Here is a 13,004-nt window from a genome sequence, read left to right on the forward strand (position 1 = left end):
ATGTGCACTGACTTAACGAAAAGTAATTATTATTTTTTTATTTGAGCATAGCTGACACACTCTGTTGTATTAGTTTTAGGTGTACAACATAGTGATTTAAAAAGTTTATACATTATGCTATATTCACTACAAATGTAGCTACCATCTGCCACCGTACATCACTATCACAATATTATTGACTATATTCCTCATGCTGTGTCTTTTATTCCCATGATTTATTCATTCCGTAACTGGAAGCCTGTATATCCAACTCCCTTTCAACCATTTTGACATTCACCTCACCCTTCTTCTCTCCGGCAACTGACAATTTCTTCTCTGTATTTATAGTTCTGCTTCTGTTTTTTTGTGTATTCATTTTTAAAAAAATATTCTACATATGAGTGAAATCATACGATATTTGTCTTTCTCAATCTGACTTACTTCATTTAGCATAATACTCTTTAGGTCCATCCATGTTGTCATGAATGGCATGATCTCATCTTTTCATGGCTGTGTAATATTCCATGTATTGTATGTATGTATGTATGTATATATACATGCCACATCTTCCTCATCCATTTGTCTATCAGTGAACTCTTAGGTTGCTTCCATAACTTGGCTATTGTTGATAATGTTGCAAGAAACATAGAGATGAATGTATCTTTTCAAGTTGGTGTTTTAGCTTTTGTTGGGTGAATAAGAACTTACGCATCTCATTAACATTACACTTCTAAATTCATTTTGTGAATTTTAATAATTTCTCAGGGAGGCAAGCACATGAAAATGTATTTGTTTATTGCTATTTTACCTTCATTTCTTCCTTCTCTGATGTTCTTCCTTCCTTTTTTTTTTTTAATTGAAGTATCATTGGCACACGTTACATTAGTTTCAGGTGTACCACACAGTGAATCAACATATCTATACCTTATGCTATGCTCGGCACAAGCACAGCTACTGTCTGTGTGTCAAGCATTTTTATATTAACTTTGTGGGTGGGGAAACTTATAAACAGTAAAATTTAACACCGTTCAAAATATTTACGAAGAAAAAGTAACTAAAGCTAGGCTAACAACTACGTGTATTATCTCACTTAATGCTCGTCCCAGCCTGAGGTAGCTGTTATTTTCTCCAGCTACAAATGAGGACACTGAGGCACTGGGTGGTTGAGTAACTTGCCAAAGTCCTGCAGCCAGGATTCAGCAGAATCCAGTTCGGGTTGCCTGATTCCAGAGCCTGCACTCTCAACCTCTACGTATTCTTCCTACTACTTAAAAGTAATTTTCCTCAAGATCCATGAGTCTGACATAAATAATGATTGAATAAATGAATAAATGGGGGGAGAGTATAGCTCTTTTTTATAGAGGAATTCCAAACAATAACTGCAGAAGAAACGAGGAAAATAATTACCATCAGGTAAACATCAATGGTTGCAGGCAAGAACCATGAATGGATTCCAGTTAAAATTAGCGTGTATAACAAGTATGATGATGAAATAGGATATATGCAACACATCAAGGATTCTATCCAAATGATACTTTTATTTATTTTTGCTTTAGGTATACATTTTTTTAATAGAAGTATAATTAACATAAAATGTTGCATTAGTGTCAGGTGTACAACATATTGGTACAATTCTATACATTCCTCGATGCTCATAACAAAAGTCACCATCTGTCACCATATGTTATTAAGATATTGTTGACTATATTCTTTATGCAGTACTTTTCACCTCCATGACTTGGTTAATCTCTAACTGGAAGTTTTTACCTCTTAATCTCCTTTATCTATTTCCACATATTAATTACAAGGAGAAAAATAATTTTACAGTGGAGAAATCCAGCAGACACCATCTAACCAAGTGATCAAAGTTAACATCACCATCAGAAAGATGAAACCACCCAAACTACTGAATGTGCAGACAGAATCCTTTGTGCAAATAATTTTTACTTAATGATTTAAAGCGATTCATTGTTTTTGCTACCATAAAGTTCAAGACTAAACCACCAACTGTGAAAGAACTTAAACTGATTTGAGGTTGGGTAATCACTAAGCCTCTGAAGGAACTTGAAGCATATCTTTCCCAAGTTTTATCTCCATGAAAATTGTATGGTTTGCAAATTATGAAGGAGCAGCCCAATTCTTCCCCTCGACACTTCTCTTATTGAACAGTAATGCCAGATAAATTTATTATGGAAATTATACTCAGAAACTGTAGTTTACAGATTCTGATACTGATTATATTCTAAAATTTTCTTGTCAAAGGGGAATAAAATATGTCGTATGTAAAAAACAAGCTAAAAGGTATATCTACCTTTCGACTTTTTAAAAAAAGATTTTATTTGCCAGAGAGCGAGAACAAGCACAAGCGGGGGGAGCAGCAAGTTCCCCCACTGACCGAGGAGCTGGACATGGAACTCCATCCCAAGACTCTGAGATCATGACCTGAGCCAAAAGCAGATGCTTAAGTGACTGAGCCACCCAGGCTTTCAATTTTAAATAATTAAAGCTGAGAGGCACCTGGGTGGCTCGGTTGGTTAAGGGCCTGGCTTCTGCTCAGGTTATGACCCCAGGGTCCTGGGATGGAGCCTGCTTCTCTCTCTCCCTCTGCCCCTCCTCCTGCTCATGCTCTTTCTTACTCTCCCTCTCAAATAAATAAAATCTTTAAAAATAAATAAATAAATAAAGTTACTATTTACTGAGCATTTAGTATGTGCCAGGCAACATTTTTTCTGCACGTTATTTCATTTAATTCTCATTAATAGGCTGGCAAACTTGAGGACTATCACAGCATTCTTTAAATATATAACTATTTTGTACAGAATGTTTACATTCCCCGTCTTAACAACGAACAAAATATCACTGTCACTGACATCAGTGGAACTTCATGGGCGATGGAATGAATTACTAAGCCTTGTCAAAACAGGTATCTTCCTGGGGCGCCTGGGTGGCACAGCAGTTAAGCATCTGCCTTCGGCTCAGGGCATGATCCCGGCGTTCTGGGATTGAGCCCCACGTCAGGCTCCTCCGCCATGAGCCTGCTTCTTCCTCTCCCACTCCCCCTGCTTGTTCCCTCTCTTGCTGGCTGTCTCTATCTCTGTCAAATAAATAAATAAAATCTTAAAAAAAAAAAAAGCATTTTCCTTCTCTAAAATGTTATAATTGTCCAACTATAAATAAAAGAATGCAGTTTCTTGCCATGTATTATTTACAGACTGATTACTGTCTAAAAAAGCACGAATTTCATAGACAAGAATTTCCTTGTTCTTTCTAAAAAATGCATAAAATGGAAAATAATCTTATGCTGAAGTCTAAATTATAGGTAAAAGAAAACCAAGTGTCAGAGAGGAGGTGAGTTTTCAAATATTGATAACTTACAGGATTTGCAGGTGTTTGGTTCACTGCTTTCTATATTTTAATTGTAATGTATTTTAAATATATTTAATATATTTTAAATCTTAAGTAACATTTTAAGTTAATAGAATTTTATATAAATTAGATTTTTCTCATGTGTATCCATTAAAGTTCACATTTTCATTTTAATATAACTTTTCTTTCAAAACATAATTCAAAAATTGATAAAAAGCGCAATGGGAAGTTTTACACGGTAGAAAAATTGAAAAGAAAATAAACATTCTTCACAATTTCAGAGGTGACAAAAATCTGTATTTCAATTGGCTTCTGAGCTCCCTTAAAGGATATAATTGTATATAAAGTTTTATAAAGTAATCTTAATAGCCAGATTAATGTTAACGTGCTCTGGGTCTAGTTTTAATTCTTAAAATATAACGAAAGAATGATTGATTTGGTAATGTTGAACCAATTGATTAAAGAGACCCCAACAAACACTGGTCACTATTTTAGTGGAAGTATTTACAAGCAATTATACTTGCTGATTTCTTGCAGTTGTTTCTTATTACCTTCCTGATTTTTAAATTCCCTAACATAACGGTGTGGGAAAACTAACATTTTCCCTCCTTTTCGAGAAATGGCATAATGGGTAGAAGACCTTCGGGGTATTAAACACAAACGCGGACATTTAGAAGTTGATGGCTTTAAGACTCATTTTGTGGCTAAGTCCTTCTTGTTTCTTAAAACAAAATTTGTGAGTTTTCCCTTAAAATCCCCCACGCTACTTTGCTTTAGTCCCACCAGATACTTGCCCCTACCCATCTCTGACTTTAACTGGGCTCCTGCCCGCAGTTTCAGCGCCGCGGGTCCCTCGCACCCGCTCAGCAGGAGCCGGAGTCCAGTGGCCCAGGGCGCCAAACCCGGGGTCCCTCGCGCGCCCTGCGAGTCCCCGCGGCCTACTCAGCTCCCGGCCCTCCGGGGGGCGGATCTGAGGCCTCTTCCAAAACAACCCTCGAGGGCATTCCCTTTGTTCTTTCAACAAATACTCAATTTCACTTGCCCCTCAGTCTTCAGAAAACCAATTCGGGCCTCGCTTTGCAGGAGTACTGTCCTCGCCTTGTTAATGACACGATGAAGCCGGAGAGGACAAACCTCGGCCATTACTTAGCAAATACCTTTCCGAGCGGCCGGGAGCCTTACGCCAGCTCTCTTCCCTTAATCCTTCACTTGCCACCCAAGAAAGTATTAATGGCACATAGTGACCACAGCTACACTCTGCGGTTCTCGCCTCCAAGCTAGCCCCATGCCAAGTTCCCCCACGCCGCGAGCAGCTGCCCTCTCCCCAAGCCAGCAGGAGAGGCTTTCGGGGGCAGCCGGGGCACCCCGGACCCACTGCCCTCCGTGCTCTGAGTCTAGGCCTCAAACAACTTCAGACTGGAGGTGGGTAGAGAATCACTTCCGAGCGTTGCTGCCCTGGGGGGGTCTCCGCGGGATATTTCCATTCAGCCGGGAGGCTGGGTCGCCCGCCCCGCGCAGCGGAACTACAACTCCCAGCACCGTAGGAGCTGCCCGGACTTCCGGAAGCCAAAGCCGGGCGGGGTGGAAGCCGCTGAGACCCGGCCAAAAGGCCGGGGGTTAATTTAGCAAGAGAAAAGGGGGCGGGAAGGGCTGTAGGGTTAACCTGTCAATTCGCCACCATGAACGTGGTTTTTGCTGTGAAGCAGTACGTTTCCAAAATGATAGAGGACAGCGGACCGGGTATGAAAGTACTCCTCATGGATAAAGAGACGGTGAGTTTGCTTTTGCTCAGTATTTGTTTGTGAGGGAACTCTCCCTCCCTTAAAATAGCTACTCCCACTCCACGGTAGGATTTAGTATTTAATTAGAGGTTTTGAAGCGAGGGTCCGTTGGTGTGGAACTGAAAGGTGGTATAAAGCTTGCCTAGTAGGTTTTTAGTGTAAATGGCTCTAACTACCACTAGAGATTTCTTCTTCTACCCGGAACAATTTATTGGAATCAGAAGTCCTTTTCTAAATGTCTCTGCCGAGAAATAATATGTGAGGCAGGACACTTGGAAGACTTATTTCCAGTCAGCATTGTGTTTTTAAATGACAGGTTATTATTTGTTGGTCACAGAATTATTAAAAAAAAAAAAAAAACCTCTAAGGTGATGGAAAAAAAATTTTTTGTAATTTATGGATTGTGTTCAGAGAGAACATGTTTTTCATTCTGGTACATTACCTACATGTTTTGGACGCTCAGTAAGTGTTATCGCATATGTTAGTATTTACGTTATCCAGCTAAGTACTGTTGAAAAAAATTTAAGTCTTAGGTGTTGCTGCTTGTTTATATTATTTTTGACTAGCATAATATGAGTTAATTCTTTTTCTTTACAGACTGGCATAGTGAGTATGGTATACACACAATCAGAGATTCTTCAGAGGGAAGTGTACCTTTTTGAACGCATTGATTCTCAAAATCGAGAGATCATGAAACACCTGAAAGCAATTTGTTTTCTTCGTCCTACGAAGGTACTGAGTTGTCATTTGCCCAGGCAAATACAGAACACTCTGATATGAAAGCATTAAGAAAGCAAAATAAATTTGTGTTATCATTTGTGGCATCATAATTAACCTGGTTCATCAGAGTTACAACCTTGACTCTCCTGCTTTCCACATCTCAGTTTACTCCTTACAGTCAGTTTTTCATCCACAATGCCCTTTAGTTTCCCAGCTACTTCCAAAACCACTAACTATCCTACCAGAGACCCACATCACTTAATTCCTGGATTAACCTCCATAGCTATCACACTGAATACCATTGCCACTTAATCTTATTTTTTTAATAATTTTTTTATTTTGTTATGTTAGCCACCATACAGTACATCATTAGTTTTTGATGTAGTGTTCCATGACTCAGTGTTTTCGTATAACACCCAATACTCCATGCAATACGTGCCCTCCTTAATACCCATCACCCGTCTATCCCAATCCCCCACCCTCTCCCCTCTGAAGCCCTCAGTTTATTTCCCAGAGTCCATAGTCTCCCGTGATTCAGCCACTTAATCTTATATTCTTATGTATCTACACCAGTATCTTGAGTCTGTATCATTTTATTCACATCTATGCACAGGAACATATAATGGCTCAATTTTACTTCCATGATTAAATCAATATTTAGGGGCCCAGCCCTCAAATCCCTCCTTTAGCTGTTTTGATCTGCCCTTTATGTATCCAGCCTCCCATGTCCAATCTCTGCTCCTCCACTATTGCCAACGAGGCCTTTTTATCATCCCTCTACATGCTCATTCCTCTTCTCTATTTGTTCTCTTCCCCTAATTAAAGGTTCTTTAGTCTTCTGTGCATTTGCATACATCATTTTCTAAATCTAGCTTGAGTCCTCCTGTAAAACGCCCATACTATTTCAACCTTACTTTGTATATTCTTTATATTCATGATCTTCAACTCCAAAGCACTCTTTTATCATGCGTGTGTATTATGTACTTTCTGAAATACAAATCTGATCATGTCACCCCCACTTGAAATCCTTGAATGACTTCTCATTGTTTTTATGCTAAAAGCAAAACTCCTTAATTGTAGTTCTGTGTGGTCTAGTTCCTGTCATTCCTACAGCCTCATTTCAAACCATTCCCCCTTTTGCTCTTAACCACATTAATCTTTGAGTTCACTTTATTCCATCATGCCACAGGACCTTTGCACAGGCTCTTCCCTCTGCTTGGAACTTCTTTCCTTCCTCCAGTAAATCTCTGGTTTTGCTGACCAAGTCAAACCCCTGTCTTACAAGTACTTACAGCACCATCTTCTTCTCCCTTTAGCTTGTCATAGTTGAAGTTTTATATGGTTTGATTAATATCTTTCTCACCTACCAGCAGTAAGCTCCATAAGAGTAGAGATGGTATCTGTTTTTTCATACTATTATGTCTCCAGTGCCTGCTACATGGTGGACCTCAATAAATAGTTCCTGAATTAATGAATACATTAATACTGTGTTATAGTCATTTCCAGTTTTTTCACATTTGTAGCTCATGAAATTTTGGTGCTGAGAGGGATCTTAGAGATCATCTAATCCATCATTTCCTAATATTTTTCATTAGAGAACTTATTTTTTATTTTTTTTTTTAAAGATTTTATTTATTTATTTGACAGAGATAGAGACAGCCAGCGAGAGAGGGCACACAAGCAGGGGGAGTGGGAGAGGAAGAAGCAGGCTCATAGAGGAGGAGCCTGATGTGGGGCTAGATCCCATAACGCCAGGATCACGCCCTGAGCCGAAGGCAGACGCTTAACCGCTGTGCCACCCAGGCGCCCCTAGAGAACTTCTTTATATACATATATATGTATATATATATGTATATATATATACACACACACACACACTCTCTCTAAAACTAAAAATGTGTTCTTTTTTTTTTAAGATTTTATTTATTTATTTGAGAGAGAGCACGAGCATGAGCACGAGCGGGGTGAGGGGCAGAGAGAAGGAGAAGCAGGCTCCCCGCTGAGCAGGGAGCCCGATTAAGGGTTCATCCCAGGCCCCTGAGATCATGACCTGAGCGAAAGGCAGACACTTAACTGACTGAGCCACCCAGGTGCCCCACTAAAAATGTGTTCTTAAAAATGATTTTTCTTTAAGATTATGCTGTAAAGTTAAATTTTTTTTTAAAGATTTTATTTTATTTATTTGCCAGAGAAAGAGTGACAGGCAGAAATAGAGGAAACACAGGCAGGGGGAGTGGGAGAGGAAGAAGCAGGCTCCCAGCGTAGGAGCCTGATGTGGGGCTCCATCCCGGAACGCCGGGATCACGCCCTGAGCCGAAGGCAGACGCTTAACGAGTGAGCCACCCAGGCGCCCCTGTAAAGTTAATTTTAGTGTATTTTTAAATCTAAATGACTATTTTAAAAACCTTTTTCCCATTTAACAAGCAATGTGCGTTACTTATATTACTTTTAGTTCTTTAAGGAAATGTATAATTTTTTAAACATTTAAAACTGTATTTCCTATCATGTTTAGACTGGGGACCAAAGTCATATTGAAATTTATGTGTTAATTGTTTCAAAAATAGATAAAACCTGCATTATGATCTTACGTAATTGGAATTCTTATGTTTTTACCATATAAAAATCAACTTTTTTTTACTTCTAAATTTTATATTTTATTTTATTTTTTAAAAAGATTTATTTGTTTTATTTGAGAGAAAGAGAAAGTGTGAGTGGCGGGGAGGGGCAGAGGGAGAGGGAGAAAGAGAATCCCAAGCAGACTCCTGGCTGAGTGTGGAGTCTGATCCTGGGCTTGATCCATGACCCATGAGCTTGTGACCTGAGCCGAAATCACAAGTCAGACGCTTAACCAAATGAGCCACCCAGACGCCCCCATATTTTGTTTTTAAATAATGGATTTATATGAAAAGTCTTAACCTGCTGTTTGCACATACTTCACAAACATTACCGTTGTGCAGTCTTAGGTACCAATAAGTTAAAAGCCAAAGTGAATACAAGTAAGTGTATTTTCTCTTGAATGTTGGTTTTTAAAGAACTAGATATGTTTTGATATTCTATCTAAGAATTTTGATTAGATGAATAATTTATAGACAAGCAGCCTGAGGCAAATTTGCGGAATTATTATCAGCTTTATGTTGTACTTAACATTTGTGTTTTTAATATTTTTAAATCTTAATTTGGCCATGGTAATGCAGCTCATTGATATTATAGATGATTCCTGATCATTATATTTAACCTATTCTTTTTCACCTCCAGCCCTCATCCCTGCAACATACACTTAAATCTAGACCTCAGCACTCAGTAGACTCTCAGTAAATACTTAAATAAATCAGTAGACGGTATTTATTATTTTTTCACTTAAACAATTCTCACATATTATTTGTTTGTTGTTTCTTTTCTAGGAGAATGTGGATTATCTGATTCAAGAACTCCGGAGACCAAAATACAGTATATATTTTATTTGTAAGTATATTATTTCACTTATTCCATCATTAACTGTATCCTAGCTAGTCTGTTCGGTTGGACACTTCATATCATCAATAAGTTAACTGAATCAGTCACTATATGAGTCTGATTTTTTTATGTCCTTTCAAGTATTAATAGTCTTATGACCAATAGCAACATTTTGTTTTAGAGAGCTAAGTGGGATTTTCTTCATCGTTGATTAATTAGGTAAAAATTGTTTTTAAGTTTTATTTTGCCTATCAAGATTCTTTAGAAATCAAAAATTACAAGTAGCCAAATTTTACATCCCACCTCTGCAAAACAAAACAAAAAGCGTATACTTATTCCTATTTTATTCTTTTATGAACTGAGGCATAGAAGCTGGTTTCTTTATTTGGAGGAGGATATGCTTGAGTTTGTTGGAAAAGCAGAGATTTACTGTACATATATGTAAAGTTTTTCATTTACATGAAATCATTCCACTTCTCTTTGCTACTTTATGTAATACTTGAAAGTACAAGTCATCCAGTAGGTATCCCTTATGTACATAACTTTTGGGGGGGATACAGGGAGGGCAGAGTCCTGGAAATAAACTTAGTTTGTGGTTACTGTACATTTTATATGATTTTTTTTTTATGTAATATGTTCTGCTTTGGAAGTTACATCCATTCTCCTCTAGATGTCATTATTGATCTTTATGGGATTAGTAAGTCTATTTTATTTGGTGCCATTTCTAAAACCAAGGACAAACCTTAACCCTCAGTATGTAGGGCATTTGTGAAATTTTTAAAACTTACTTGAAGGCTTTGGAGTTCTAGGGTTTAGATTATACTCTAAGATATACATACTTTCTACGCTATATGCCACAATTAAATAATGGTACCAAAAATTAACATTTGTGGTAAGACAGTATTTTATAAAGAACTTTCTCATGTATTATTTCATTGAGCCCATACAACAACCTCAAGAGGTAAAAATTGGCAATTCTATTAGTTTCTGCCATCCTGGTGGTTTTTTGTTTTTGTTTACTTTTGGCTTAGTCACAGGCTTTCTTTTATAATTTAACTTTTTATTTTGAGACAATTGTAGATTCACATATAGTTGTAAGAAATAATACAGAGATCCTGTTTATTCTTAAACCCATTTCCCCCAGTGTAGCATCTCACATAACTATAGTATAATACCACATCCAGGATATTGACATTGACAGTTAGGATATAAAACATTTCCATCTCCATAAGATCTCTCATATTGCCCTTTTATACTAGATCCATTTCCCTCCCACCCAACCCCCTTATTAACTAACCCCTGGCAACCACTAATCTGTTCTCTGTTTTTATAATTTTGTCATTTCAAGAATGTTACATAAATGGAATTATATAGTATATAACCCATTGGGATTGGCTTTTTTCATTAGGCATTCTTTAGAGATTCATCCAGGTTGTAGCATGTATCAACAGTTCATTCCTTTTTATTACTGAGTAGTATTCCATGTTATGGATATACCGCAATTTGTTTAACTACCCATCGGAGGATATCTGAGTTGTTTTCAGTTTTGGCTACTATAAATAAAGTTGTTATAAACATTTGTATATAGGTTTTTGTGTGAACATGAGTCTTCATTTCTCTGTAGTAAATAATATCCAGGGGAGCAATTGCTGGGTCATATGGTAGTTCCGTGTTTTGTGTTTTAAGAAACTGTTAAATGTTTTCTAGAGTGACCATACCATTTTACTTTCCACTAGCAATGTACAGGTGATCCAGTTTCTTTGTATCCTTATGAGCATTTGGTGTTGCCCTTTTTTATTTTAGCCATTCTGATAAGTATGTAGTCATTGCAGTAGTCATAAGTGTGTAGTCATCACAAGCTAGGTACTTAGGAAAGCATAGAAACTTGTACTTAGTGGTGTGTGTGTACATATATATATATATGAATATACGAAAATATGAAAGATTCCCTGTGCTATCAAATTTAAGTAGACATATAATGGAATCACTTCTTGTGCTGAGTCTCTCAGTTAAAAATTGACTAGGTCATGATATGAAGACTCCTTTTTCCTCTAAAGAGAGTTCTTTGAGGCAGCAGTTGAGATTAGTAATGAATAATCTAATGTCTATTCTTCTGGTTCTAAAGATTGTGTGATTTGCACTGTTAATCTATGAAGTAGAAGAAAAAAATGATATATATTAAAGTAACACTAAAGCCTAGGAAAAACAGACTCTTGGAACTTGGGTAAAGCAATCAATTTCACAATTTTATTTGATTAAAATAAACTAAATGAGTTTGTATGTAGTGATTTTATTCATTACAAACCTTCAGCACAATTTATATCAACACTAAACTGGCCTTCTGCTCATCTCATTTTTTTATAATTTTATTTTTGCATTTTTATGTCTACTGAATATATTGTATAATAGGCTCCTTCCTTCCTTTGTTAAAAAAAACCTCTATTATGAAAGTTTTCAAATATATACAAATAGTATAATAAATCCCAATGTACCCAACATCCAATTTCAAAAGTTGCTTTGCTGTGGCCTATCTCGTTTTAGCTCTACTGCCATCTACTCCCCCACCAATGTTATTTTGAAGGAGATCTAAGGCATCATATGAGTTCATCCCTAAATATTTCAGTACGCATCTCTAAAAGATAAGGACTCATTTTATAAAATACCATTATTATAAAAAATAAAGAAAATAAAATACCATTATTATGCATATCCAAATAACGAAAAATAATTCCTATTTTCAAATACTTAGCATTCAAATTTCAAATTCTCCTATGGTTTTGTTTTGGGTTTTTTTTCTCACTGTTTTTGTATTTGAATTATGATCATGATAAGATCTACACATTGCTGTTGATTGATATGTTGTTTACGTTTCTTTAATCTTCTATAGGTGTTTTCTCTCTGTCTCTCTCAATCTTTCTCCAGTGCAATTTATTTATTGAAGAAACTACATTGTTCTGTTAAAGTTTCTCACAGCCTGCATCTTGCTGATTGCATCCTGATAGGGTAGTTTAACATATTCTTTGCAGTTTAAAATATTCCTGGGGCACCTGGGTGGTACAATCAGTTAAGCATTGACTCTTGGATTTGGCTCAGGTCATGATCTCAGGGTCATGGGATCAAGCCCCACGTCAGGCTGTGCACTCAGTGTGGAGGCTGCTTGAGATTCTTTCTCCCTCTCCCTCTCCCACTTGTGCGCTCTATTTCTCTCTCTCTCCAATATATAAATCTTAAACAAACAAATAAATAAAATATCCCTCTATCCTTTAGTTCTGTAAATTGGTACTTGGATATAGAAGCTTAATTAGATTTGTATTTGATTTCTTCTTGGCAAGAATATTTCCTAATCAGTGTTGTGTGCTTTCATTGATTGTCTCTTATTGTGATATTAGCACCAGTTGATGCTCAATGCCTAGGTCCATCCATTGATTCATTAGTGGTTGATAAAAATGATGATCTTTTAATTCTATCATTATCATTCCTTTTTTGTTTTTTAGCTGGAATAGTTCCATAAATAGAGATTTCCCCTCTTCTACTTGGTTATCTGTGGTACAGTTTGTATATAAAGGAATAAAAACTCACTTCTTTCCCTTTATTTGCTATTTTCAGTATAATGACTTGGTTCCCTGGCATCCTCCAATGCCTACATGGTGGTCTTTTTTTCAAGTAGTATTATGAATTTATGGATTTGAATATATTTATGCTACT

The 13,004-nt window shown here is 36.9% G+C and overlaps 1 protein-coding gene across 1 annotated transcript in view; it reads left to right on the forward strand.

Moving 5' to 3' along the window:
- The first annotated feature begins 4,895 nt into the window (after positions 1-4,895).
- Positions 4,896-13,004, forward strand: part of VPS45 (vacuolar protein sorting 45 homolog) — a 62,742-nt gene continuing 54,633 nt past the window's right edge. The window contains exons 1-3 of the mRNA XM_002919316.4: positions 4,896-5,117; positions 5,724-5,858; positions 9,248-9,308. Of these exons, the coding sequence (XP_002919362.1) occupies positions 5,025-5,117; positions 5,724-5,858; positions 9,248-9,308 (289 nt within the window). The 5' untranslated portion in view covers positions 4,896-5,024. The remainder of the gene's footprint in view (positions 5,118-5,723; positions 5,859-9,247; positions 9,309-13,004) is intronic.

Source organism: Ailuropoda melanoleuca, chromosome 2 (assembly GCF_002007445.2).
Source record: "Ailuropoda melanoleuca isolate Jingjing chromosome 2, ASM200744v2, whole genome shotgun sequence".
Taxonomy (NCBI): Eukaryota; Metazoa; Chordata; class Mammalia; order Carnivora; family Ursidae; genus Ailuropoda; species Ailuropoda melanoleuca.